Source organism: Arachis hypogaea, chromosome 6 (genome assembly GCF_003086295.3).
Source record: "Arachis hypogaea cultivar Tifrunner chromosome 6, arahy.Tifrunner.gnm2.J5K5, whole genome shotgun sequence".
Lineage (NCBI taxonomy): Eukaryota > Viridiplantae > Streptophyta > Magnoliopsida > Fabales > Fabaceae > Arachis > Arachis hypogaea.
In genome coordinates, this window is record NC_092041.1 from 118,618,098 (window position 1) to 118,643,351 (window position 25,254).

At 32.4% G+C, this 25,254-nt stretch overlaps 4 protein-coding genes and 1 long non-coding RNA gene across 20 annotated transcripts; 4 read left to right on the forward strand and 1 right to left on the reverse strand.

Moving 5' to 3' along the window:
* The first annotated feature begins 320 nt into the window (after nt 1–320).
* Nucleotides 321–12,769, forward strand: LOC112697967 (uncharacterized). Of its 12 annotated transcripts, none has more exons than XR_011862977.1 (11): nt 329–609; nt 1,284–1,355; nt 1,443–1,517; nt 2,605–2,685; nt 3,175–3,244; nt 3,347–3,438; nt 3,510–3,551; nt 3,670–3,750; nt 4,023–4,128; nt 7,907–8,005; nt 10,263–12,769. XR_011862977.1 is itself a non-coding variant. In XM_072198506.1 (11 exons), exons 1-10 carry the CDS (start codon nt 583–585, stop codon nt 4,092–4,094), a joined length of 696 nt encoding a protein of 231 aa, XP_072054607.1. In that variant the 5' UTR covers nt 418–582; the 3' UTR covers nt 4,095–4,128; nt 5,636–5,978. The 12 variants fall into 12 exon arrangements, 10 of the variants coding, with proteins under 10 accessions (XP_025607172.1, XP_072054606.1, XP_072054605.1 ...); XM_072198506.1 differs by lacking the exons at nt 7,907–8,005; nt 10,263–12,769 and adding exons at nt 1,956–2,039; nt 5,636–5,978 and having other exon boundaries at nt 418–609; XR_011862976.1 differs by lacking the exons at nt 329–609; nt 2,605–2,685 and adding exons at nt 1,118–1,210; nt 1,956–2,039.
* LOC112697966 (3-ketoacyl-CoA synthase 4) lies at nt 5,300–7,505 on the forward strand. Of its 3 annotated transcripts, XM_072198497.1 has the most exons (3): nt 5,300–5,635; nt 5,734–5,837; nt 6,029–7,505. In XM_072198497.1, the coding sequence occupies exon 3, from the start codon at nt 6,121–6,123 to the stop codon at nt 7,291–7,293; it is 1,173 nt and encodes a 390-aa protein (XP_072054598.1). In that variant the 5' UTR covers nt 5,300–5,635; nt 5,734–5,837; nt 6,029–6,120; the 3' UTR covers nt 7,294–7,505. The 3 variants fall into 3 exon arrangements, with proteins under 3 accessions (XP_072054598.1, XP_025607166.1, XP_025607168.1); XM_025751381.3 differs by having other exon boundaries at nt 5,305–5,635; nt 5,734–7,505; XM_025751383.3 differs by lacking the exon at nt 5,300–5,635 and having other exon boundaries at nt 5,664–5,837.
* Nucleotides 12,770–14,291: 1,522 nt separating the features above from the next.
* On the forward strand, nt 14,292–14,960 carry LOC112806010 (3-ketoacyl-CoA synthase 4-like). Its single transcript, XM_025848322.1, has 3 exons — nt 14,292–14,505; nt 14,561–14,802; nt 14,844–14,960. The coding sequence occupies exons 1-3, from the start codon at nt 14,292–14,294 to the stop codon at nt 14,958–14,960; spliced, it is 573 nt and encodes a 190-aa protein (XP_025704107.1).
* A 745-nt stretch (nt 14,961–15,705) lies between these two features.
* Nucleotides 15,706–20,413, reverse strand: LOC112697969 (sugar transporter ERD6-like 6). Of its 3 annotated transcripts, none has more exons than XR_011862775.1 (18): nt 19,969–20,413; nt 19,770–19,832; nt 19,440–19,529; nt 19,204–19,263; nt 19,057–19,122; nt 18,905–18,970; nt 18,744–18,819; nt 18,513–18,577; nt 18,336–18,428; nt 18,143–18,223; nt 17,949–18,033; nt 17,543–17,589; nt 17,396–17,458; nt 17,247–17,306; nt 17,086–17,151; nt 16,930–16,989; nt 16,525–16,833; nt 15,706–16,036 (listed from the first exon to the last, which is right to left on the reverse strand). XR_011862775.1 is itself a non-coding variant. In XM_025751391.3 (18 exons), exons 1-18 carry the CDS (start codon nt 20,158–20,160, stop codon nt 15,924–15,926), a joined length of 1,461 nt encoding a protein of 486 aa, XP_025607176.1. In that variant the 5' UTR covers nt 20,161–20,413; the 3' UTR covers nt 15,706–15,923. The 3 variants fall into 3 exon arrangements, 2 of the variants coding, with proteins under 2 accessions (XP_025607176.1, XP_025607177.1); XM_025751391.3 differs by having other exon boundaries at nt 16,525–16,639; XM_025751392.2 differs by lacking the exon at nt 16,930–16,989 and having other exon boundaries at nt 16,525–16,639.
* Nucleotides 20,414–21,991: 1,578 nt separating this feature from the next.
* Nucleotides 21,992–23,648, forward strand: LOC112697972 (uncharacterized). Its single transcript, XR_003151358.2, has 2 exons — nt 21,992–22,376; nt 23,262–23,648. It is a non-coding gene; the product is annotated as an uncharacterized lncRNA (long non-coding RNA).
* Nucleotides 23,649–25,254: the final 1,606 nt, after the last annotated feature.

Here is a 25,254-nt window from a genome sequence, read left to right on the forward strand (position 1 = left end):
AGTTTCTAAACTCTAAGGAATACAATGAATGCTTTCAAATGAATTGATTGAAATCAAGAAAAACATCAAAGTGTTTCTTTTACTCTTAACTTTTTTATAACAAGACACATAAATCCTTAATCATTTATTTGAAGGATTAACAAGGAGGTTTGGAGAATGATGCTCTCAATTTTTTTTCTTTAATTGTTTGATATATGATCTCTCACATTATATTTTTTTAGTAGGACAAAACAAAAAACATGTGAAAAAATATTAAATAATTAAAAATTATACTTTATCAAACAATTCAAAAAAAAAAGAAGATCCACTCCCAAAGATTTGAATGTCCAATAAAATCAATGATCAAAGTTAATTTTGTATGGTTGAGGAGCGGGTTGTCATTTATGTAAAAGGATAGGGGTGGGATGGGATTTTACTCATCTACATTTTAGTATTTTACACACCTTTGTACACAGCTCAATCGAAATTCACCAATCTCTTCGTTCGTTAATTTTAGTCGCTCGTTTTCGTTTTTTTTTTTTTTTTTTTCCATAGCTTGTGTCTCCATTTCCCGCTCACTATTCGGTTTATTAGCTTGCAACAATGGAAGCTTCCACTTCTTCCTACAAGGTTCGTCTTCTTCTCCTTCCAATCTAGGGTTCCTCTCTCCGTCAATTATATTTCAATTATTTCAAATCGTCGTTCAATTAGAGATTGGCTGTTTAATGTATATTACCCTCTGAAGTTCTATCCCTGTTTTCACGTTACTTGCAGAGATGTAGTTATACTTACTGTATTTGTTTATATAACAGGAGCATAACTAACTAACTAACTAACTGAATTCAGTTAACAACGAGCTGAGTCTGTTGTGGCAGTTTCACTCGCACAGAACTGCAACTCTTCTCATCTTTTATTATGTAACTGTGTGTGCATCTGCATCATATTCATATTTATACTTGAGTGTTTCGTAGTTCCTATTCTCATTGTCATAGTTACTTTTTACTAGTACTGTGTATCTTTACCGTTTTCTTATATTTATATTTATATAGATGTGTGTTATTTCAACATAAGAAAATCGGTTTAAGGAGTAGAACAAATTTGATGTTAAAAGTGCATAACCAGAAATATATAACCACAATGTTTGCCAGAAATCATGGTGATGGTTGGATATAGCTTAGGGGTTAGGACAATAACACCCCATGCTGGCAGTGAAGTTCTGACTAAAGCTCTGGTTGTCTACAATTTTAGTTTAAGTCAGATTATGGAATCATGTTGAATGTTTGATGATATATTGTCATTTGCAGATTATATTGGGATCATCCTCAGTAGCACGGCGCAAGATACTATCTGAAATGGGGTACGAATTCACAAAAATGGTAAGTAAATGACATTCGTTCAACAATGATTGGATTGGATTTTGGGTTGTGGACGTCGCTTCTTTAATCTTTTGTATTTACGTGCAGACTGCTGATATTGATGAGAAGAGCATCCGAAAGGAAACTCCTGAAGAGCTGGTTATGGCTCTAGCTGAAGCCAAGGTTTGCCTTCTAGTCATTACTTCTTTAGTGCTCTCTATATCCCACAAATGAATTACTTGATATTGCTTAATTTCTTTTTATAAAAACAAATGTTGCTTAAAACTGTATGCGTTTTCCCCCATTCAATTATAAAATTGCATATCCCCCCACCTTTTTTATAAAAATTACTTCTATTTTAAAGTAAGCATAAATAACTGCATCCATTGTCACCAGTGAACCAGCAAGAAAAGTTCTGTTTGGTGCTAGTGCTGTATTAGATGAGATAATAGATATCTTGATTCTTTCTGATAGAGAGTAGAGAGACCTTATAAAGGCACGCTGTAACTGCTTTTATGATGTCACCTAGTTTTTTGCTTTCTGTGTGTTGTTTCCCTTTCCTTCATGGAAGGCCATGCTATGATCAATTATCCTCTGATTTTGGATGTGATTATGTATCAGGCCAATGCCATCATATCTAAACTTCAAACTACCAGTAACCAAGAGAGGGTTGATGAACCAATGATTTTAATTGCGGCAGACACAGTACATCTTGCTTCCTTTCTGGTCATTGGCAACCGTTAGTTAGGTGTTAATGGTTGTTGTTAGGTGGTGTTACCCAGGCCATTTATTAAATGAGGATATGTAGCTTACTAGCTTCTTTTGAAGAGGTATAGCTTATTAGATAAATAGTAAATTAGCCAGCCATGTGAGGAAATGAAGATACTCGAACACTTCATTCCTTTTGTAACAAAGTAAACGGTTTGTTTGTTTTTTTTTTTTTGTTCTGTCCACTTTTTCAGTTTTTCATGCTTATCTGATAGGAACAATCAAAGTTGAGAATGTCATTGTTAGGTTCAGGAACGATCAAAGTAAATGATTTGGGTTTTATCTTCTCGTCTTCATCAAACCATTTCAGAGCAATATCTTGCTCAGTTTTTTTTTTTAATTGTTGCATCAGTGTTTGTGTGTTCTTTTTCTTTGTGTGACTCTTCTCTAAGTAGTTATGTGGAGATGTTATGTAACTATTCACACTTTCAAAAATACCACATCACTTTTATTCATGAAACTGCTACTCAGGTACTTATCATCTCTCATTTTTATTCCTTAGGCAGAAGCTATCTTACAGAAGCTCCCTGTTGATGACTACCTAAAGGATGCTGAGCCAACATTATTAATTACTTGTGACCAAGTATACATCATATTTTTCCGAGTTATAAATATTTCTTCTGTAGTTTTCCTTTGTTCTTCCGTCACATGTTACTAAAGCAACAACATCACTTGATATTCTTTTTCTGAAGGAAACAGAAACAAGTCAAATGTCCAACATTGCTATGGGGGGAAAAAAAAAAACAGCTACGTTGTGGCTTGGTTTTCTTGGTTTCTAGCATTTTGTTGCTCTTGCTGTCTCTTTTACTCGTCCCTTCTCTTTTTAAACTGATTTGGCTAGTGTGTATCAATAGCCTAAAAATATTTCCAGAGTCAAAACAAATTGCTGTTCTTGTATTATGGATGAAAAACTAAACGATCTCCAAGCTCTTGCTTGTTGGTGGTTGCTATCCTCATAAATAAATGGCCTTGTGGTAATGAAATTAGTTTGTAAAAGAAATTGTCAAGTTTCTTTTTTCTAATTTTTTATCAGTCGAAGTTGCTTATGCCTTCATTATGAAATGATTTGGAGGTGGTGGTCTATGACGGTGTGGTTAGGGAAAAACCATCTAGCAAAGAAGAAGCTCAGCAATTCTTGAAAGGTTTGCATATGTTATATTCCATTCATGTGTAATCTAAAACCGCTTTCTCTCTTTTGAACTTCCAATGGCCTTCTATGTATATAATTCTTTACAAAATTTCAGATTATTCTGGGGGGCATGCAGCAACTGTGTCATCCGTTCTAGTTACAAACCTCAAAACTGGATTCAGAAAAGGAGAATGGGATCGTGTGGATGTATGATTTTCTCCTCTCCTCTCTCTTTTTCTCTTTCTCTCTCTCTCTGAGTAATTTGTTTCACCTTACAGATCTATTTCAACGAAATACCCGATGAAATAATTGAGAAGCTGGTATGTGTTGTTTCTTTGAATTGATTATGTCATGGATGATCACTTTATTCTACAAAACTATCTTAAATTTTTTATTTGGGTGTTTGATAAGCTTTTTATCTTTTTTCTTGCCATTTAGGTTGATGAGGGTGTTACTCTCAACGTTGCTGGTGGGCTGCTAATAGAGCATCCTTCGATATTGCCATTTGTCAGAGAAGTGGTAGGTTTATTCTCAAAAAACTTATGTTAAATAAAAAAAATTAGGATTTAATTTGCATGCATTGTCAATGTTAAAAAAGTAGTGCAAAGATATCAAATCATTTATTGTCACATTAGTAAAAGTATTTAACTTAGACACCAACTATCTTAGAAGTTATACAAATTAAGCATCCAATTGTATGACAGTGTGCATAAACATAACAATCAAACTCAAAATTATTCTCCTCTTTTAATTGAAAAATACTTCTAATTCTTAGAAATGTTAATATGCAGGTAGGGACAACAGATAGTGTGATGGGACTTCCAAAAGCTGTGACTGAAAGACTCTTAAAGGAGGCTATGTAGCCTGAGCTACTGACCCACTTTATTGAATTACTTGGTAATGACTTTAATTGATGACCTTAATTCTCTACATTGATCTAAACTCATGTAATTATACTTCTGGTGTGCAATGAATGGTTGAATTCATTGAAAAATCCAAGAATAAATTGGCATTTAGAAAATTGCAGTGACTTAAATGTAGCCAATACTATCAAAATTTTGATGATTTTGTGCTTTTGAATCCAAATCATGCTCCTGTTAAGATAATATAGTTTTATATGCATATGGAACATATGCCAAGTTGGGGTGTTTATGTTTATTATCAAGATTACAAGTGTTTGAATGTTACATCTACTTCTTTGAAAGTTTTGTTATAGAGTAACATATAATTCAGTGATAATAATAGTAATGCAAGAAAATAATTGCAGGACACCCCTTCAATTCTAGTTGATATGCACCCATCTGAATTATTTTACGTATGCAATTTCAATACCCTAAACTTTGTTAATACTAATGGAAAAATGGGCAACATAATCTGCACATTTAAAAGGTTCAATAGGTTAATTTCCATATTTGCAAAAAGTTAAGGGTAAATTATAATAAACTTTTAACAAAAGTGTTCAATTTTAATGCATTGATAATATAAAATATTTTATATAATCGTTCAATCACGTTCGTTCCTTTAAATGACTATTCACGCTATCAATCTAAAAGATAGTTATTTTTGCTAACATAATATTACGTAATTAGATACATGTATAAAATTTTACACGGAAAGTACATTAAAATTAAATTTTTAATAGAATTATAAATAAGTGATCAAGTATGGTGCATATATCATACAAAAATTCTATTTGTACAGTAAAATTAGTTGTCATGTCTTTATAATTTTATGTATAAATATATTATTTAATTTATTTTTAATATATATTTTGTATTTCAATATATATTTTATATTAGTTACTGATTTTGCATCTAATTTTAGTGACACTAACATGAGTGGTTCGAATAACACTTATTAGCAATTCTATTTGTTAAATTTACAATTTTTAAGTGTACGGAAATTGTTCTGTTTATATATAATAAAATAGAATAAGAGTGGTGCATCCGTGCATGTGCTAATTTGGAGATATTTTTTATTGGATTGCTAACTTGTCTTCCACCTCATCAATTGAAAAATTGTTATTTTTTTCTAAATAAAAATATCCATTAGTCTGTCTTTGAATTTTGAAATGTTGATAATATCAACTTGTGTATCATCTACATGTCCTCGCCAGAGTCTTCCCCACCTTACGTCATCCAACTCTTCATTTGAATTTTCTAACATGCATACGTCTGTCTCAAATTTCTTTTATTTTCTTGCCAACTCATTCTTTGTTATACATTATTAGTTCAATTTTTCAACCCCAAAAAATGCAAATAAATAATTGGAGGAGTTGTTGAAATTAACCAAAATAATTTCTTGAAAAAAAAAAAGAAAATTCGTTCCCACCTGCCCCGAATCTTAGAATCCCAGTTACCGCACATTGCACGGAGCCGTTATTTAACTGCTACCTTCTTCTCAGGTACGAGACATACATGTGTTTCTTGGACTTTCTTACTCTTCACCTCTTCACACTCGAGAACTCAACAATTCCTTTGTTATTTGTTTCGCATTCTGAAGATGACCATCTCTGATAACCAAGGCAGCACCGCAGCTGCGGCTGTTCAGATTCAGCCGCCATCTCGGATGGCTCTACCGGATTTCCTGCAGAGTGTCAAGCTCAAGTATGTCAAACTAGGCTACCATTACTTGATCTCCAACCTCTTCACCTTTTGTTTTGTGCCTTTGATCTTTGTGACCTTAATCCATTTCTCTCAAACTGATATTGATGATCTTCACCATGTGTGGCTCCACCTCCAGTACAATATAATATCCATCCTCACTTGCTCTGCTTTCATTGTCTTTGGACTTACAGTTTTCATTCTCACTCGTCCTCGGCCTGTCTACCTTGTTGACTTTGCTTGTTATCGCCCAGCCGATCGCTTCAAGGCCCCCTTCTGTAGCTTTATGGAGCATTCTCGCCTCACCGGAGACTTTGATGAGTCCTCCCTAGAGTTCCAGCGCAAGATTCTCTTGCGCTCGGGACTTGGAGAGGAGACTTATGTCCCCGAAGCCATGCTTTACATACCTCCTAGATCTTCCATGGTTACGGCTAGAGCTGAGGCCGAAGAGGTTATGTTTGGTGCTTTGGATAGTTTGTTCCAAAACACCAATCTTAAGCCTAAGGCTATCGGCATTCTTGTGGTGAATTGCAGTTTGTTTAACCCCACGCCTTCCCTATCTGCCATGATTGTTAACAAGTATAAATTGAGGGGTAACATCAAGAGCTTCAATTTGGGGGGAATGGGGTGTAGTGCTGGAGTTATAGCTATTGATCTTGCCAAAGACTTGTTGCAGGTTCATAGGAATACTTACGCTGTTGTTGTTAGCACTGAGAACATTACTCAAAATTGGTACTTTGGGAATAAGAAATCTATGCTCATACCTAATTGCTTGTTTCGGGTCGGGGGTTCAGCCGTGCTGCTCTCCAACAAGTCTGCTGATCGGAGGAGAGCGAAGTACAGGCTTGTTCATGTAGTGAGGACCAATCGCGCTGCCGATGACAAGGCATTCCGGTGTGTCTATCAGGAACAGGATGGTGCTGGGAAGACTGGTGTTTCCTTGTCTAAGGATTTGATGGCAATCGCAGGCAGTGCGCTTAAGACCAACATCACCACCCTTGGCCCCTTGGTGCTCCCAATCAGCGAACAGCTTCTATTTTTCGCCACATTGGTAATGAGGAAGTTGTTCAAGGCTGATGTGAAACCTTATATACCAGATTTCAAGCTTGCCTTTGATCATTTTTGCATACATGCCGGTGGCAGGGCGGTGATTGATGAGTTGGAGAAGAATCTCCAGCTTCTTCCTGTGCATGTTGAGGCTTCAAGGATGACACTTCACCGGTTTGGAAACACTTCGTCGAGCTCCATTTGGTATGAGCTGGCATATATAGAAGCCAAAGGGAGAATGAGAAGGGGAAATAGGCTTTGGCAAATTGCATTTGGAAGTGGGTTTAAGTGTAATAGTGCAGTTTGGGAGGCACTTCATAATGTGAAGTCTTCTCCTAATGGACCATGGGAAGATTGCATTGATAAGTATCCTGTGGAAGTACCCCTCATAGCTCAGCAACATATTAGTTAGAACATAGAAGTGAATTCACGATGTCCTTTTGCCTCTCAAATTGCAGATGTGTTCATATACGTTTTACAATTTCATTTTTGTTTGAAGCTTGATGAATGTTGCTAGTAGCTTACAATTTAGTCAGATTCATGTCTCTTGGGTATGATGTGGTGGATTCCTGTTTTTTTGTGCTGCCAATGCTCTCTATGAAATTTTTACCCTTTATAGTTGCATTGTAATCTTCTATAACTTTTTTCTATACTCTAAGTCATGAGAATTATCTGGTCTAGTTAAGTTTAATTTTGAAGCACCACTTAGTGTAAAATTAGATAAAAGAAGTAACTTTCATTCTTTATCTCAAAACCAGTTTATATAGCGATGGTGCATAGAAATGAGAATCTAAAATGTGTTCATATATTTTTAAGGGTTTATTTATCCTAAGGGTACATGTTAAGATTACAAATGGAGAAAGTTTTTATTGGAAATACAAAAAAATTTAAGTTTTCAATGGATTTATTTTGCATTTATTAAATGAAAAAATGTAAAACTTTCTACTAATAGTAAGCTTATCATGTGCCTTAGGACCCATGTTTGCTAAACTCATATTTGAATTCTAAGTGATGGCGATTTGCAGGTAGGGACAGAAGATAATGTGATGGTAGTTTCCAAAACTATGACCAAAAGAAAATGAGCCCTTGTAGCGAACTATTGTCCCACCTTGCAAGATTAGTTGGTAATAGCTTTGATTACTGTCCTTAATTCTCTATATTTATCCAACCAAATTCATTGTTGTCTTATATGGTAGCAGTTATCTTTTTGCTGGAATGAGGTGTATTCTTGTCAGTTATGTTAACTTTTTATTGGGTATTATGATTATTTTATGCTCATATTTTACTAGAGACTTTAGGTTATTTTTTCACCATTAATTGGATAAAGAATATTATTTCGACAAATCACTCATGCGAAATTATTTGATTTAGATATCAGAGAATATTTGCTTCGAAAATTTTCTCCTTAGAGACTTCTGGCTGTGGAATAGTTTTGTGAGTTATGTCATCAATTATGCAATGATTTATTGGATTTATTGAAAAAATCCAAGAATAAATTAGCATTTAAAAAATGCAAGTGACGACGTACATGTGAACAATAAGATTCAGATGTTCGATCAAATACTAATCATGCTCCTGTTGGAATGATGAAATAATTTTCTAGGATTGACATGCTAACCGATGCTTGTTTATTTATTATTATCAAGAATTCCTATAATACAATCACGTGGGCTATATTTCATTTATGAACGCCTAATTTGACACTAAACAAGGTTTTCAACTTTGTGTTTGATGAGTTAACTATTCTTCTTAAAATTTCCAACTTCTTTATTTTTATTTTTATTTTTTGGGAGGGGGAGGAACAAATACAAGCATATGATTCAATCACTGCATACCAATTAAATTCTTAGTTTAATATTTATATCCTTTATTTTTGTTTACTTTTTAATTAAATGACAAAAAAAATTTATGCAATCAATTAATAGGAAAAAGATTTTCTAAAGTGAAAAGAATTATAAAGTGACAAAATAAGGAATTAATCACCATTTTTTCTTATTTTTGTAGTTTCTATCATGTGTGAGTTTTACTATTTTAATTTATAAGTGATTAGATTCTCACTTTCTCACTTTATTAATTTTCTCATTTTAGTCGAGTTTGATCCAAATTAATCTAAAAAGGTTTTATGAATGTGTTAATTTGGAAGTATGTTTTGCAATTAATAGAGTAGTTAAAAAGTGAAGTGTGGTGCATGTATGACTTTACAGTTTACACATTAGATTTACAACTTTTACAGTATAAATTAATCTAAAAAATAAGTATGATGAATGTGTTAATTTGAAATTATTTTTTATGTTGGACGATGATTTACTTTGACAAGTTCTCTTCCCTCCTTACCCTTTAATTAATTTATTTATTTGGATTTTTTTCAAATAAAATAAAAAAATAAATTTTCAAACCCGTTTTAATTTTTGGGATGTGATTTTTTTTTTGTAACTAGAACAAGTTCGCCGCATTCTGGCGAACTCTATGTAGAATTTGGCACCTTATAAAAATTTAGTGGGACTATTTGTGTTTGTCCTATTCTTTTGCAATCTCTCTTCTAAATTCATTCTCTTCCTCTTTTATCCTATCATTTAGACGCACGTGAAGTTCATTGCAGACGATATTCTTAGTTTCAGATCAGTAAATAATAACTTAGTTAGAGTTAAATTTTTTGCTTATTTAGAGTTAGTTTTTTTTTTTTAACTTAGTTAGCGTAACTGTTGACATGTTAGTTAAAGTCACTAGTTATAGGTTGTTTGTTAGTTAGAGTTATAGAATTACTGATGACATGTTAGTTAGATTTACTGTTAATTATTTTTTATGTTAGTTAAAATTTGTTATGCAATTGTTTTTTAAATATAGATGTTGTTTATTTTCTATAACATGTTAACTAGTATAACAAAGTAAATTGTTAATTAGTTTAGCTAGAATAAATAGTTTAAGGCGTGCTCAGAAGGTAATTAGTGGAAGAATGAATTAAATTAAGTTGGATGAGAAAAATTTTGATTTGAAAAATTTAGAGTTCAGTTAGTTATTTATTAATTAATTAGGTAGTTGACCGCGTCAATTAGCTGGGGGCAGAATTAGAATTATTAAATTTATAAGCCGAGTTAAATAATTAAATAAGATTTTTTATTTAATAATTTGGTTAACATAAAAGGAGGTGAGTTCATTGTTTGTGATTGTATTTTACTAGATTGTATTTAGATGGAGGAGTAGCTGTTGGGTTACGAGGGTAAGATGTATAGACTGAATCACGCTGAACACATTGATAGGAGGTTTGATAGAGTGGTATAATTTTTTAATTGGTTTTTATTTTGTTTAATTAATTAGTACCGAAACTCTTATTTTATGTGCTAAACGTCCCTTTTTTTGTGTTTTTTTGTTTCTGTTTGGTAGGCGCCTCGGGTACTGCACACCAAGCGTAATTTGATGGCACGGTCACCGGAGCAGATTAGGCCATATCTCAGACGAGCTGGATTTGAGTATGTGGTCTATATGATCGAGTTCGAGCACGATTGGCCGCTTGCCTCGGCTTTGAGAGAGCGGTGGTGACCTAGTCCCACACGTTTCATCTACCGTGCGGCGAGATGACTATCACCTTGCAGGATGTAGCGTACCAGCTGGGGCTCAGGATTGACGATGATCCTATGAATGGGTGCATTGGTGGGTGGGAACAGCACCATCAGGGACGCACGATTGAGGAGTTATGTGAGTAGCTACTCGGGGTTGTTTCGAGCCCAAATGACCAACAGTCATAGACAAAGTGGACGATGAAGCTCACGTGGTTCCAGAACACAGTTTGTGGAGAGTTGGAGCAAGACGCTACAGAGGAGCGCCTGAAGAGGTACATGAGAGGGTAAACGACCAATTCGAAGTCATTGCATTGAGATTCAACCTCGTGAAATGATCCGGCTGGTAATATGGTGGAAAGATGGCGAGCTGTGTAAGAGTGATCTAAGTTTCACTATAGTAGTTCATCTCTTCTTCATCGTCACCATCATCAGAAATTTCAGCTAGTTCTTCATCGGCATTGTCTACGTCATCGGGGTTAACTTCATATTGATCCATCATCAGATCTCTAATAGCAGAACCATCATGACTTTCAACCTCATTGTCCATCAAGTCAACATTACAAGCTTTAACATTAGACCCTTCTTGACTCCCCTTGAGTGGCATATTTAGGTCCACCATAGTCCTTCTGATAGTTTGTTTAACAATTCCACTCAACGGACTATTATCGACAGTATCTGCAGATGATCCTCGGCCACCCACCTCAATGAGATACACGAATAATTCCAACAGATGAATATTTGTCCATTGGTTGTGCCACGATCGTATGAGCCGTGCGTCCTCGTCGTCGCGCAAACGGTACCTAATTCAATACAATAAACGTATTTCTCACAACCGTTATCTCATAAATATAATTGTAACAGAGACAATACGAGTGTAACATACCTTTGATAAAACAAACTACCATCTACTTTAGGTCGGATGTTGTTGAGTTAAGAAATTAACTAATATAATTGATGATGACAAACATTAGATTATTAGGCTAATTACCTAATTAGTTATTAATCATTTTGGTTGAGTAATGCAGACCAAAACCAATACACAACAGCAGTCCAATTGGGTGAAATTAAAACAAGGCTGGTGGGCTACAATCCAAAGGAAGCCTAAAAGAAACAAAGCAAAGAAATCAAAACAGGCTAATTGAATATGATTGAACCCAAGCCCGATTTGATATCACTCAAGGCTAATCCCTCCAATTTGCTTTCACTAAAAGCAACGTTAACTTTTTTCCTCTTGGTCAGAAATCAGAGAAGTGAGAGAGAGCTTTTTCCCTAAGCTATTCACCAAAGAAGCAAGAAAGAAAAAGTTAAGCAAAAGGTAGAAGTCTAATCACCCACATCAATCTGTATCAAGAAGAGGTCAGAAGTTAAAGGTGATTTTATTTCCTTCTACATGCATCTCATTTTTTTCTCTTCATCTTTAACTCTCTACCACTCTATATTGGGATACATGGAAAAGATAATCTCTGCTATTCACTGCTGTGCATCTACGGTCATATATGTGTCTTGGGAACCAAGTTGTTTTTCAATGGCCAAGATCTGGGTTTACCACTGAAGATATCCGTTTATGCTGATTCTGTGACTTTCGGTCAATAAAGGAAAGTCAAAACCAAAGTTTCTAGTTTGAGGATTAACTGGAAAAGTGACACAGTGAGTTGGTGAAGCACACTGCTCTAGGGTTGACCTAGGAGACAGCAACTCAGCAACATGCATGGAGATACAAAAGAAGAGTTTTGATCATTCAGAAGCCAAGGAGAGAAAACCAGTGTTCTTGAGGTGTATGTTCTAAGAAAAAGCTCTTTGAAGAAGTTCATCTAACTGGACAGTGTTTCCTAGCCAAAGGAGCATTCCGCCAGAATGAAAAACTGAATTAAAGGCTAGCAAATCTGGTTTATCACATAGCAAAGAGGCTATTGAAGCATTAATCTCCTTCATGTTTTACAGATTGTAATTTTCTTTTTAATGTTTATCTTTCTGTAATTTCTTAAGTGAAAAGGCATAATGAGAGAGCTCAAGTAAAAACTGGAAAGAGGTTGAGGCCTGAGTGATACACTTGAGAGAAAAGTCTAGAGTAATTTTAGATTTTTTTAGGTGAGTTTGTGTCTTGTATCTTGTACCTGTAATGTATCCCTTTTTTAGTTGGGTTAACACTAAGAGTGAAGAGTTAGGTATTAGCGTAACCAAGTCAAGTTAGGCTAGAACTTGAGTGTGAAAGGATTGTGTTAATCCTGTGAAATTGGTGTATGTAATACTTTAACTATAGTTAAAATTTCACCACTGTTGTGGTGGAGACCGGATGTAGGTTACATTGCACAATGCAACTGAACTAGAATACATGATGGTGTTAGCTTCTCTCTTCCCTGCTCTGTTCTGTTTTCTGATATTCATGAGACAAAAATAAATTGTCTCATAAATTTTTCTCTGCTGAGTTCAAACAGAATCAGAATTAAAAGTTTGTTTTAAAGGGTTATTTCAGTAACTCAAAAGAATGTCATAGATTCAACCCCCCTTCTCTAAGCCTTCTACAACCTTCAAATATCTATAATAAATCTTTTTCACCCCTTTTTTCCTCTTGCTGCCCGATGGAATATAATATCAAATTCTTCAAAACTGTTAAACTATCAACCTCCAGTGTTATATACGTGAATATCGGTTGTCCCGATTTAAAAATTATAGAACCTTATTTGTCATACACTAATTTACCATCGTAACAAATGGATAACAATGAATTCCTTGACATCGTAGAAAAAATATCAACCTTAAAAATGAAAACCAATATTGTGCTTTAATGATCTACTCTCCAACAGCCATGCTTTTATTTTAAAAATTCAACATATAGTTCGTCGAGGAGTGCGGTGAATTCTATACTTTATATAGAGTTCGTTGGGGTACAGCAAACTTGTTCTAATTACAAAAAAAACACATCCTAAAAATTAAAGCTGGAAAGTGAGATTTGGGGAATTAATTATTTTTTATTTTATTTGAAAAAAAATCCTAATTTATTTATATTTGGTTTAACATCCATTTGTCTCCCTGTTAGGTTTGGTTTGATAAAACTTTTACTTTTTGAAAATAGCTTATGAAAGTTGGCACCGGATTCGATGGTCCCAGAAACTTAATGGTTCTAAATAGTCATTTTCTAATTTTAATTACAAATTAACTCCATATATTTTATTTAATTATAAAAATTATTTTTTATTTTATAAATTATTATTTTATCATTCATCTATTATGTTTATTAACAATAAAAAACAAAAATAATAACGAATTAGATCTTCCATTTATCGTAATAACTTTTTGGCAATCCCAATCGATTAAAAGTTTATTTTTGATCCGTTACATCCGTCGAGAGTTGTGAAATCGTGTTTCTTAAAAAATAAATCGATTGAATTTCAGTTTTCCATAACTCAATCGATTGGATTTCAGGTTATCACAAAACAATCTATTGAACTCATCAAAGCAATCTGAGTTTAATTAATTCAATCGGTTGGTTATGAAAATTCAATCGATTGGTTATGTTTTGAAGTTTGTACCTAACTAATGGCATATTCCAATTCAATCAATTGGTATAAAAATTCAATCGATTGAAATATGACGTAAATAAATTTTTATTTGCATCCAATCGATTGTTATGATGATCCAATCGATTGAAATTTAAAACGCGCTATATATTAATCATGATAATCTTGCGTATTCAGCCTCCCTCCCCTTTTTAAACATAACCACCATTTCTGCTAACCACTCTTCTCTCTCTAAATCCAAAAAACTCCTCTCTTCTTCTTCTCCAATCTCACCAACATCCACTTCAAACTACATACATATTATTAATCCTCGTCCAAATCCTTCCAAAAAATCCATGCTCATACCCAATTGCTTGTTTCGTGTCGGCTGCGCGGCCGTGCTGCTGTCAAATAAGTCTGTTGACAGAAGAAGAGCAAAGTACAGGCTTGTTCATGCAGTGAGGACTCATCTTGGGGCCGACGACAAGGCCTTCCGGTGTCTCTATCAAGAACAGGACGAAGCCGGGAAGACCAGCATTTCCTTGTCTAAGAATTTAATGGATATTGCAGGCAATGCTCTTAAGACAAACATCACCAGTCTTGGTCCTTTGGTGCTCCCAATTAGTGATAAGGCTGATGTATGTGAAGCCTTATATACCGGATTTCAAGCTTGCTTTTGATCATTTTTGCATACATGCTGGTGGCAGGGCAGTGATTGATGAGTTGGAGAAGAATCTCCAGCTTCTTCCTTGCCATGTTGAGGCTTCTAGGATGACACTGCACCGGTTTGGAAACACTTCGTCTAGCACAATTCGGTATGAGCTGGCATATATAGAAGCCAAAGGGAGGATGAGAAGGGGAAACAAGGTATGGCAAATTGCATTTGGAAGTGGGTTTAAATGTAACAGTGCAGTTTGGGAAGCACTTCTCCTAATGGACCATGGAAAGATTGCATTCATAAGTATCCTGTGGAAATACCCTTAAGCATTGTTGATGATTCTGGTCTGGCTTTCCCTTTAGTTTGATTGGTGCTGCTGGAATGTTAGGATCTGAGTCTAATTTTGATGCATCATCAGTGTAAAAAGGTGAACATTCATGTACAATTAACTTTATGTGAAGTTGATATTTAAGAAACGTTAAATGATTTGACTAAATTATCATCTAATGTCAGCTATTAACTTTACATAAAGTTAAATGTAGCTGAATTTTCACCGTGTAAAAGTGTAATACTATGTTCAGTTGTTTAAATTTATCTATATGTTGTTAATGGTCTCTAGAAATCTTTGTCCAATCTTTTTAGTATCTTATTTAAATCATAACTGCATTAATAAACAGCACTTGATAGGACTTAAATTTTGGAATGGATTTATGTATATTGAACATATCTAATTGGATTATTGTCCACCCAAAGTCAACTTGTTTGACTTCTAATCTTAAGTAATGTTGTTTGATCATTGTTATTTTATTTATTTTTTAAATAACTATTTATCTAAATACTTGTGACTCCTATATATAAAAATAGAATCGTTATTAATTAATTATGTATTTAAATATTTTTTTAATTAACAAAAAACACGAATTAATTATTAAGAAAATATTAGTGTTAAAATAATGTTTGAATTTATTTATTTATTTTTTTATATTTTTTGCATAAGTTGCAATGAGGTTTAAACTTTCGATCCCATGGAAACTATCTGAAATCCATACACAATAGTGCAACACTAATTTGGCTACCGTTTTCCATTGAAATCAAAATAACAGAAAAATGAATTAAACTAATGAGTATTAACTGTCATTTTCCATAAAGGAGCATCAACACATGTTGAATAGTATGAACATAGCCAATCAACAGTTTCACACAAAATTTCAATGAACTTGCCATTACAGGATTACAATGAGGAATTCATCCTTAAATCAAATAATAATACAACAATAACAATAATAATAATAATAATAATACAAAAATGCTGCCACAGAAGAAGAAACTTTCATCTAAAAGACCTTTGGATTTCTTCAAGAGTTTTTCCCTTTGTCTCAGGGACCCAAATGGAAACAAATACAACTGTGAAAGCACACACTACTGCATATATGGTGAAGGTTCCTAAGAAGAATAGAGGTAGCAAGTGGTTAATAATCAAGTTTAAAAATTTTGTGATCACGTCCTTATATTAATACAAAATCATTTAAAAATGCACAATGGCTTATCATCTAGTATAGGGGTTTAATCACATTTTTTTAATCTAAATTAGAGGGCCTTGGCTTGATTAAAATATATTTTGAGTTTCAAAAATATTATCTGCACACAAAAAATCAGCCATGAAATTGGTTATTATGTATTTGTATATAAATACATGTGTTGTTTCACACACTTTCAGTGTATATTTTGCATTCCAACATGTATTCTATACGAATGACTGATTTGGTGACTAATTTCTAGTATACATATAGCATGGTTGTTCTAGTTTTTATACAATATAAAGAAGTTGGTTACAAACTTTGAAACTTTGGAAGCTTAGTCAAAACTAAGTGAAACTAGAGGAATCTTCAAAGTAATTTAATCAAAAATAAAAACAGGAAATGCATACAAACCTCCAGAACTCCAATCCAAGAGCATATTTGCTGTCAATGTGATCAACCAGGAAAAGAACCAGTTGGCTAGTGTCGCGAAACTTCCAGCAAAGCCTTTGATGTTAATTGGAAGAATCTATGATGTAACATTCAAAGACATCAATCACATCACATGTAACTTCAAATGCAAGCAACAATAGGGACTATAGCTTATGTTTATGTTTCTTGCAAATGCGAAATTGATCATTGTTCATCTCAAAAGTGTTATATTTGCGCTCAAGAATTACGTATCCATAAACTCAATTTTTTCCTCTCCCAAAAACACAGTATCTGCAAAGAATGTTACCAGCTTAGCTACTAAGGTTCCTATTTTGGAGGAAATGCAAGTTACAATTTGGAGGCTTAAAATTTCACAAATTATGGTACCTCGGACATTATAAGCCATGGCATAGCTCCCATTCCTAAAGAGAATGCAACAACCATGGCCTGAAAGAATTGGTGAAAGTTCAAAGTGAAAACACTTGGGAAAACAAGCAACTAATAACTCTATTTTGTATAATGGATTTGCATATATTTGCATACCAAAACTCCGGCCATCGATAGGTAGCTCAATATCTCATATAAAGAAGAGCTCTCTGATATATAATCCTGGAGTAAAATTTAAGGCAAATTTATCAATTAAAAAAAGGATGAATGTACATGTAATGCGTAAATAGCGACAAAATTGATGATAGTATTATTACTTTCACATAGAATGCGATTGCAACGACAAATAGACTAACAGCCATTCCAGCTGAAGATATCTGCAAATGAGAGATTTGTCCATTCTCAATCTGATCATCCAAGGATACAGTTATATGCAACTTAACATAAAAGAGAAGTTTGGACTCACAATAAGAAGAAGCCGGCGACCGGATTTATCAGCCAACCATAAGGTTAGACTGGTGGCAAGAACCTGTATGACATTTATATATTTGTCAGTTTATGATTTAAGAATGATTCTTAGGAAAAATGGGAAATATCTTCTTTTCAGTTGAACCTGAACAGCACCAACTCCAAATGTAGCTACATCACTTGAACTAATCCCTATGACATATATATAGAAATTATAAGTGTAAAGAAAAGGCTTTTATATATAACAGACTGGAAATTTGAAACACGAGGCTATCTGAAAGAAAGTACTCCCTCTATCTCATTGTACCGGTCAAATTAAATTGAAGTTGCAGAATAATGTTTCATTTTCCAATATCAAGATGGAGTTTTAGTTTTTTCCCCCCAAAATGCTTAGTTTGATTGTTATGATTAAAAATCATTAATTACATTGTTTACTTCTTTAGAGGTAATTTCGTGTACTTATGCAATTTTATACATTAGCAAGATCCATTTATTAATTATTTGAAACGGAGAAGTACTTTAGAAAACAATTAGAAATTAGTGTAAGATACCGGCGCCTTCAAAGATGGTGCTGGCATAAAAAAGAACTCCATTAATTCCAGAAAGCTGTTGCAGAACTAGTAGTCCAATTCCAATCTACAAGTGATAAGTCAGTAAAAACAAGCTTGTTAGAGTCACTGATACGTATTCGAACTCCATAAAACTCATAGATTGGAATTAGTGCTTATAGAAAGATAAGAAGTACCATTAAGGGAAGCCAGTATCTTCTTTGTTTGAGTTCCGCAAATCGAAGTGCAGTTCTTCTGCTTGATGATGCAACAGCAGCCTGAATAAAAATGATTCCAATGTTTAAGGTCCATTTTATGAATCAATAAATGAATGCTTAAAAAAATGTTCATTCAGCACAACAAAATTAACAAATGGTTATTACTTATTACCCTTATTTCAGTTGCCTCTTCAGCAATATCGGTATCAAAACCTCGAAGAACTTGTAAGGAGGTCTCGAATTCATCTGTCATGCCCATTTTTGCCTGTATTAAGCAAACAAAATTTTCTTTAAACTATCGCCACACATTCAATGACATTTAAGAACACCGATTCATGAAATCAATTACCAGCCATCTAGGAGACTCGGGAATGAAAAATAGACCCGGCATCAATAGTGCACATGGCAAAATTCCTGCAAGAGTAAGTGCATAAGACTGCATAGTTTAAATTCTTTTACTTAATATACAACTCTATGCAGTGATTCCAGAATCAAACTCAGACAAATTTAGTGTTTCAAAATTTTACAGTTACAAGAAACATTTCAATTTTACAAATTACTAATCATTTTTGTGATTTACCTAAAATTGCAAGAATTCTCCAAGGAACAAAAATTCCCAGCAGATAAGCCAGCATAATTCCAATGGTGACAGACAGCTATGCACAGAGAAAACAATAAATTTCGATACATAGCATTGAAATTTCAATGTGATGATAATAATTCTTAGGTATCAACACCAACCTGGTTAACTGAACCCAGACCTCCCCTCAAGTTCTGTGGCGCTATCTCGGCTATATATACCGGCACCTATGAATTTCAAACAAAATTAATAACTTTGTGCAGCACATAACATAATCCTACATTTGCAATAAAGCATTTTCAATTGAAACTACCGTATAAGAGATTACTCCGACGCCAAACCCTTCCAACAACCTTCCCATATAGAGAAAAGAAGTATCCTGAAATATGAATAACATGTTTAGAAGACAGTACTATTATGGCATTTCGGTAATAACAAAATACAATTATCCATTACTTACCTTTGCAAATGAGATTATCAACCAACCAATGACATTTGGAATCGATGCAATCATCAAAGACTGCAAATTAACCATCAAAGAACAGAATTAGCCATCAAATTAGAGGGACAAAAAAGGAAACCATCAAAGAACACAAAGCACTTGACACTTTCCTGGTTTGGATGTTAGGAGGATAATTAGGACCATAATTTAGGAGGATATATCATTACGGATACTCGAAACAGAAGATAAATTACCCCTTTGCGCCCTATATACTCAGCAATCTGACCACTGGATATTGCTCCAACCATGGCACCAACATTGGACAAAGAACCAAACAGAGAAAACTGACCAAACAAAAAAGCCACAATAAATTCATGAAGCCATTGAACATACACAATTAGATCATTATAGATTACTTTATTACTTTTGTTGTGTGTTATAAACACTTAGTAACCCTTCAAAAACATCATAACATGGACTTCAAAATCAACAATAAAGTGATCAACATCCTATTTAGGGTTCAAAATTACTTCTAATAACAATTCTCAACAACAAAATGCTATATAAAATTCAAAATTTCATACCTCAGAGACTGAAAGTCCTAGATCACTGATTATAGCAGATTGAGTAGGAGATGTATACCCACCCTGCAAAATAAATAAATCAACTCATAGTAAGGCTTTGTTTGGCAATGTTTTAAAACAGGCATTACAAATTTATGCATATTTCCGTTTTTCCAAACAAGTTACCGAACCGAATCTAACGGTCAAAGCATGTTCTTACTGTGAAACCAAACTGAATTGGACCCAAAGCAACAATGGCAACACAAGCAAATACAGAAATTGAAGCATCTCTTATGGCCTGTGAGGAACCTAACAAGCTCGATTGCTTGTGGTTCATACGGTACCAACTTCCAGTGTGCAAAAATGGCTTCCTCAGATCCCTTCCATCTTCAGTGTCCTCTCTTGAACTCATTGTTCTAAATTCTTGTTATGATTCTATGATGAAAACAATAATTCTCCTTCAAGTCAAACTCTTTTTTGCAGCATACAAAGTATGGAATATGAATGCGTGGATCATGTGCCAATAAAATTTCTTTCAGAAGAATAACAGCTGGGAAAAGTATATAAAAAGATTATAATATACATCATTTGTCATACTATATAGGCGTTAACGTGGAGACACGTCACTATTTCATCAATATCTTATAGTGACTCATGTTGATCATGTGTTTTTTTTTTTTAAAGTAGAGTAATAAATAAAATTCTTATAATTTGTAGTTGGAACATATTAGTTTCTAAAAATAAAATTATTAATAAAGTCTTTTAGAATAATAAATATGAATAAGTTAGTTTAAATAAAGAATTTTTATTTTAATTATAGAAGTTAATTTAAAAGTAGTGTGTTTATATCTAGTATTTTAAAAAATTTTGTTAATTTTTTTTAAAAATAATTTATTTAAAATATAATTTTTTATAGATTTATTTATTATTTTTCTTTTTTTATTTTAAATTTAATAGCCATGTTGTAATTATTATTATTATTATTATAAGTTTAAGCATATTTAGTGATGAATTTATTTTTTATATATTCTTAATATAAAAGACTTTTATGCAAATATTTAATTATCTATATTTTTATATTATATATAATGAGGATATTATATATATTGATTTAATTTATTTTTATTTTTTTCATTTAAGTTATGACTTTTTTCTTTTAATTATAGAAGTTAATTTAAAAATAGTGTATCTATATCTGTTATTTTGAAAAATTTTGTTAATATTTAAAAAAAAATCTGTTTAAAATGTAAATCTTTATAGATTTATTTATCACTTTATTATTTTTTTATTTTAAGTTTAATAGCCATGTTGTAATTATCATTATTATTATTATTATTATAAGTTTAAGCATATTTAGTGATGAATTTAATTTTTATATATTCTTAATATAAAAGAATTTTATACAAATAGTTAATTATCTATACTTTTATATTATATATAATGAGGATACTATACATATTGATTTAATTTATTTTTATTTTTCCATTTAAGTTATGACTTTTTTTTTCTCAAATTATGTAAATTACTTCTATATATTATTATAGTAGTATATTAGTTGATATTATATTATTATTAGTATTAGTATTAGTATTAGTATTAGTAGTAGTAGTAGTCATTTAAGTCTTTTATAATAAAATTTGGAGTCTCGTGTTTGTATTGGTTTCTATATTTTCTAATAATCCTATATTCCTACGGAGGCTATGGACTATGGATAATATTAATATTAAAATTATATTATATATACGTAAAAATTAGTTACTAAATTAATTATATGTATATAATTAATATATTAAAATATAAAATATAAATTAAAAATAAATTAAATAATATATATTTATATATAAATATATAATAATTAATTTAGTTATTAATTCTTTTACACATACATAAAATATTTTGTTATATTATTATACATAAATATACATATTAATAATTATGCAAGTCTTTTTAGCTCGGCAATGAATAATATTATTATTACATCCATGTTAGGTTCGGCCGAGTCAAGTCAACCTGTGATCCTTTCTAGTTCTACCAAAATAAAAATTTAACGTGATTCAACATCCAAATTAAGTTATTATTATTTCTATGGCCCATTGTTCAGACACGAGCATATTATATGTAAAAAAAATTATTTATGTAAAATATATATTAAAATATAAAATATATTAAAAACATAAAAAATAATATATATTTAATCGGGAACTGGGCGATAAAAGCGGTTCGGTCCTCCTCCAATAACCATTATGTTAAAAACTGTTGAACTGGACTGGACCGATAACCGGTCAGTTCCTCTAAAACGACGCATTTTTTAGTTTATTTAAAAAAAAAACAAAAAAAAACCCGATCCACTCGTTGTTCCTCTAAAACGACGCCTTTTTTAGTTTATTTAAAAAAAAAAAAAGAAACCCGATCCACTCGTTCGTGAACCCCCCCCCCCCCCCCCCCACCCACAAATTCATTCCTCTCATCTCACTCGTTCAGTCGTTCGTGAACCCTAGCCCTCTGAAGCCAAGGGAGAGGAACCCCGTACCCAGTACCCTAGCCCTCCGTCGTCGCCGCGGTTCCCAGGTCGTCAGCGCCGCCGCCGTCCCCAGGTCCTCTTCGTCTTCGCTGGCCTCTCGAACCCAGGTGAGTGGTTCCTTGTCTTCATCTTCTCTGAACTTCTTCAATTTTTGTTTCATATTTCTTCAATTCTTCTTGGGTCTTGGCTTGAAGTTTGGTTCTTCAATTCTTCTTCTTCGTTATTCGGTCTGCATTCTGCATTCTCTATCACATTGAAATTAAGCTTTGGATTCTCTTATTTCGTTTTAATTTTACCGCACTCAACATGTTTGATGAAATGCTTTAACCATATTTCTGATTGGTTTTATAATTTCTAGCTTTTATAATTTCTCTCCGTCAAGGTTAGTGGTCTGAACTCATGAAATTTCAAATTATACTCAAATATGCAATTTCTGAAATTAGGGATTTGTGAATCTGAACTCTGAAGTTAGTGATTGATTTCTGATATATTACTGATTCTGTTCTAATATGTGCTTTTGTTACTGATTTGTTACTGATTCTGAAATTAAGTAAGGATTTGTTTCTGAATTTGAGTAATGGATTTGTTATTGATTCTGTTCTATGATCTTATGGATGATTATTGGATTTCTAGCCGTTCTGTTACTGTTTCTAATTTGGATTATGATTTATTGATTTTAGTTATGGATGAAAGTGTTAGTCAAACAGCAGTTGCTGATAATGCCTGTTTGAGTAATAATTCGTCTGCCAATCCTCTTAATTCAAATGATTCTGCTGATCCTAATCCATTTAGTTCGAATAATAGTCAGTCACAAGGTTCTAATTTTTGTTGTTGAATGCCCTGTTTGTTGCTGAATGATAATTTTTGTTGCTGAATGATAATTTTTGTTGCTATTGCTGTTGGTAATGGTGTTTTTCAAAAAATGCAAAGATATTGATTCATAGAGGTCCCATATTAACTTTGTTTTCTTTGTTGGGGGAAACCAAAAGCAGCACATACTTCAAAATGGAAGCTGGCATAGATATGTTCGTTATGCCTCCCGAGAAGGATGAGGCAGAGGAAGAACCTGTACCGTACAAAGTCTTCTCACTCCCTGCTTCAACGGGTATGTGAAACACCAGCACCATGCTTGGACCTTCTCTCTGAGGTTAGCCCCGTCAAAATTAAAGATGGAAATCTTGTGGCCAATGCCGCAACCTTAGAGGCACCAAATTTGGCATTGGAGAACATGAGCTTGTAGAACATTACCCTAGAGAAAAACTTTATGAATTAACTTATTTACTTTTTCAAATTGGATGGTAGAACTTTGTAGTTTGATGCTAGAACTTTGGTGAATAAATGGTTAGAAAATGGAGAAATACTAACCTATACAACTAAAATAACTTATGAGTTAGATTCAATTATATATAAACATATTTAACATTAAAAGGAAATTTATCTACTTAATAAATCATGTATTAACTTTGTGTTTGTTTTACTTTTTGTTTTAAAATATTTTAAATTGAATAATTCATATAGATATAGCAATTTACATTTTATTGAAACAAACTTATTCTATTTAAAATATATTTTAATAATATTTAGAGTCATTTTATCGAACTGAAATTATTTTTAGAGAGTCAAAATATTTTTTTTTCTTTCAAATCATTTTAATTAGTTATGTATTTAAAATCGATTTATCAAACTATGTTTTTTAAATTATATATAAATCAGATTCATATAAAAACAGATTATTAGATCATATGCATTTATTAAAAAAAAACATAAATGGACAAATATTTCAAATTTGATAAACAGAAGTAGAAAATAAATTCGTCAATAAGTTGTAAAACAATTGCCAAAATGTAATTACTTCAGCGATTATACCTGCATAGTAAAGACTCTTTTTTTAAAAGTAATGATTAAAAAATAAAAAAAAATTACCATCTTTTGAGCAAGATGTTGGATTTTTTTCAATTAGAACTTTAAAAGTGAAATAATAGGAGGATCTGCAAAATGATTTTGTACTTAAAATAGTATTTCAGCATTATAACTAATTTTCTTAATAATTAAATTTCAAATTTTAAATTATACTTTGTCTTTTTTTTAAATATACATTAAAAACTACTCTTGGAATATAAACGGCAATTTAAAAATATTAAACGAGAAAACTATACGTAACACTAAAATTAGTCACTATAGAGTGCTATTCAACTAAAATAAAAAATAAGATAGAGATACCGTAAAGAGTTGCATCAAAAAGGTCTTAATGAATTTACTTTTGTCGAAGGAGAAGACACCACAGTTGAAGGAGAAGCGACGACGCTACAGTCAGTTGATTTTTTTTTTTGGACAAAGACAGTCAGTTGATTTGTTGATTTGTGCGTAGTGTGAACTGTGAACTTGGTTCACCAATTAGGGTTTTTCCAAATTTGGATTTGAATCTGTATCTAGATTTAAGTTGGTTATATAGTTTGGATTAAAAAACCAAATTATAAAATTAATGCAATATGATTTGAAATTTTTTTTAAAAAAATTGGTTTCTCTTTTGGTAATTTAAAAATTGGTTTTTTTAAAATAGTTTGGTTTGGGTTTAAAATCTAATATTTGGATTTTTTGTCCAACCCTATCTATGACCCATTGTTCAGATACAAGCATATTATATGTAAAAAAAAATATTTATGAAAAATATATATTAAAGTATAAAATATATTAAAAACATAAAAATTAATATATATTTATATTTATATCCAAAAATATAAAATAATTAATTTATCAACTAACTTTTAATATACTCGTGACATTTTTGTTTGTATAATTAAGTGTATCTAAATCATAGGGTTCACACACCAAACCGTTTCTAATTGTTGTTTAGTGAGTAATGCTTTATAATATTGGCAATTTTTAATTAAGATTCGGATAAACCTGTACATCTAAATCTAATTTTCTCGCTCAAATACAATTTTATCTTATCCATGAGGAGTAGGCGAATTATTTATTTTCTTG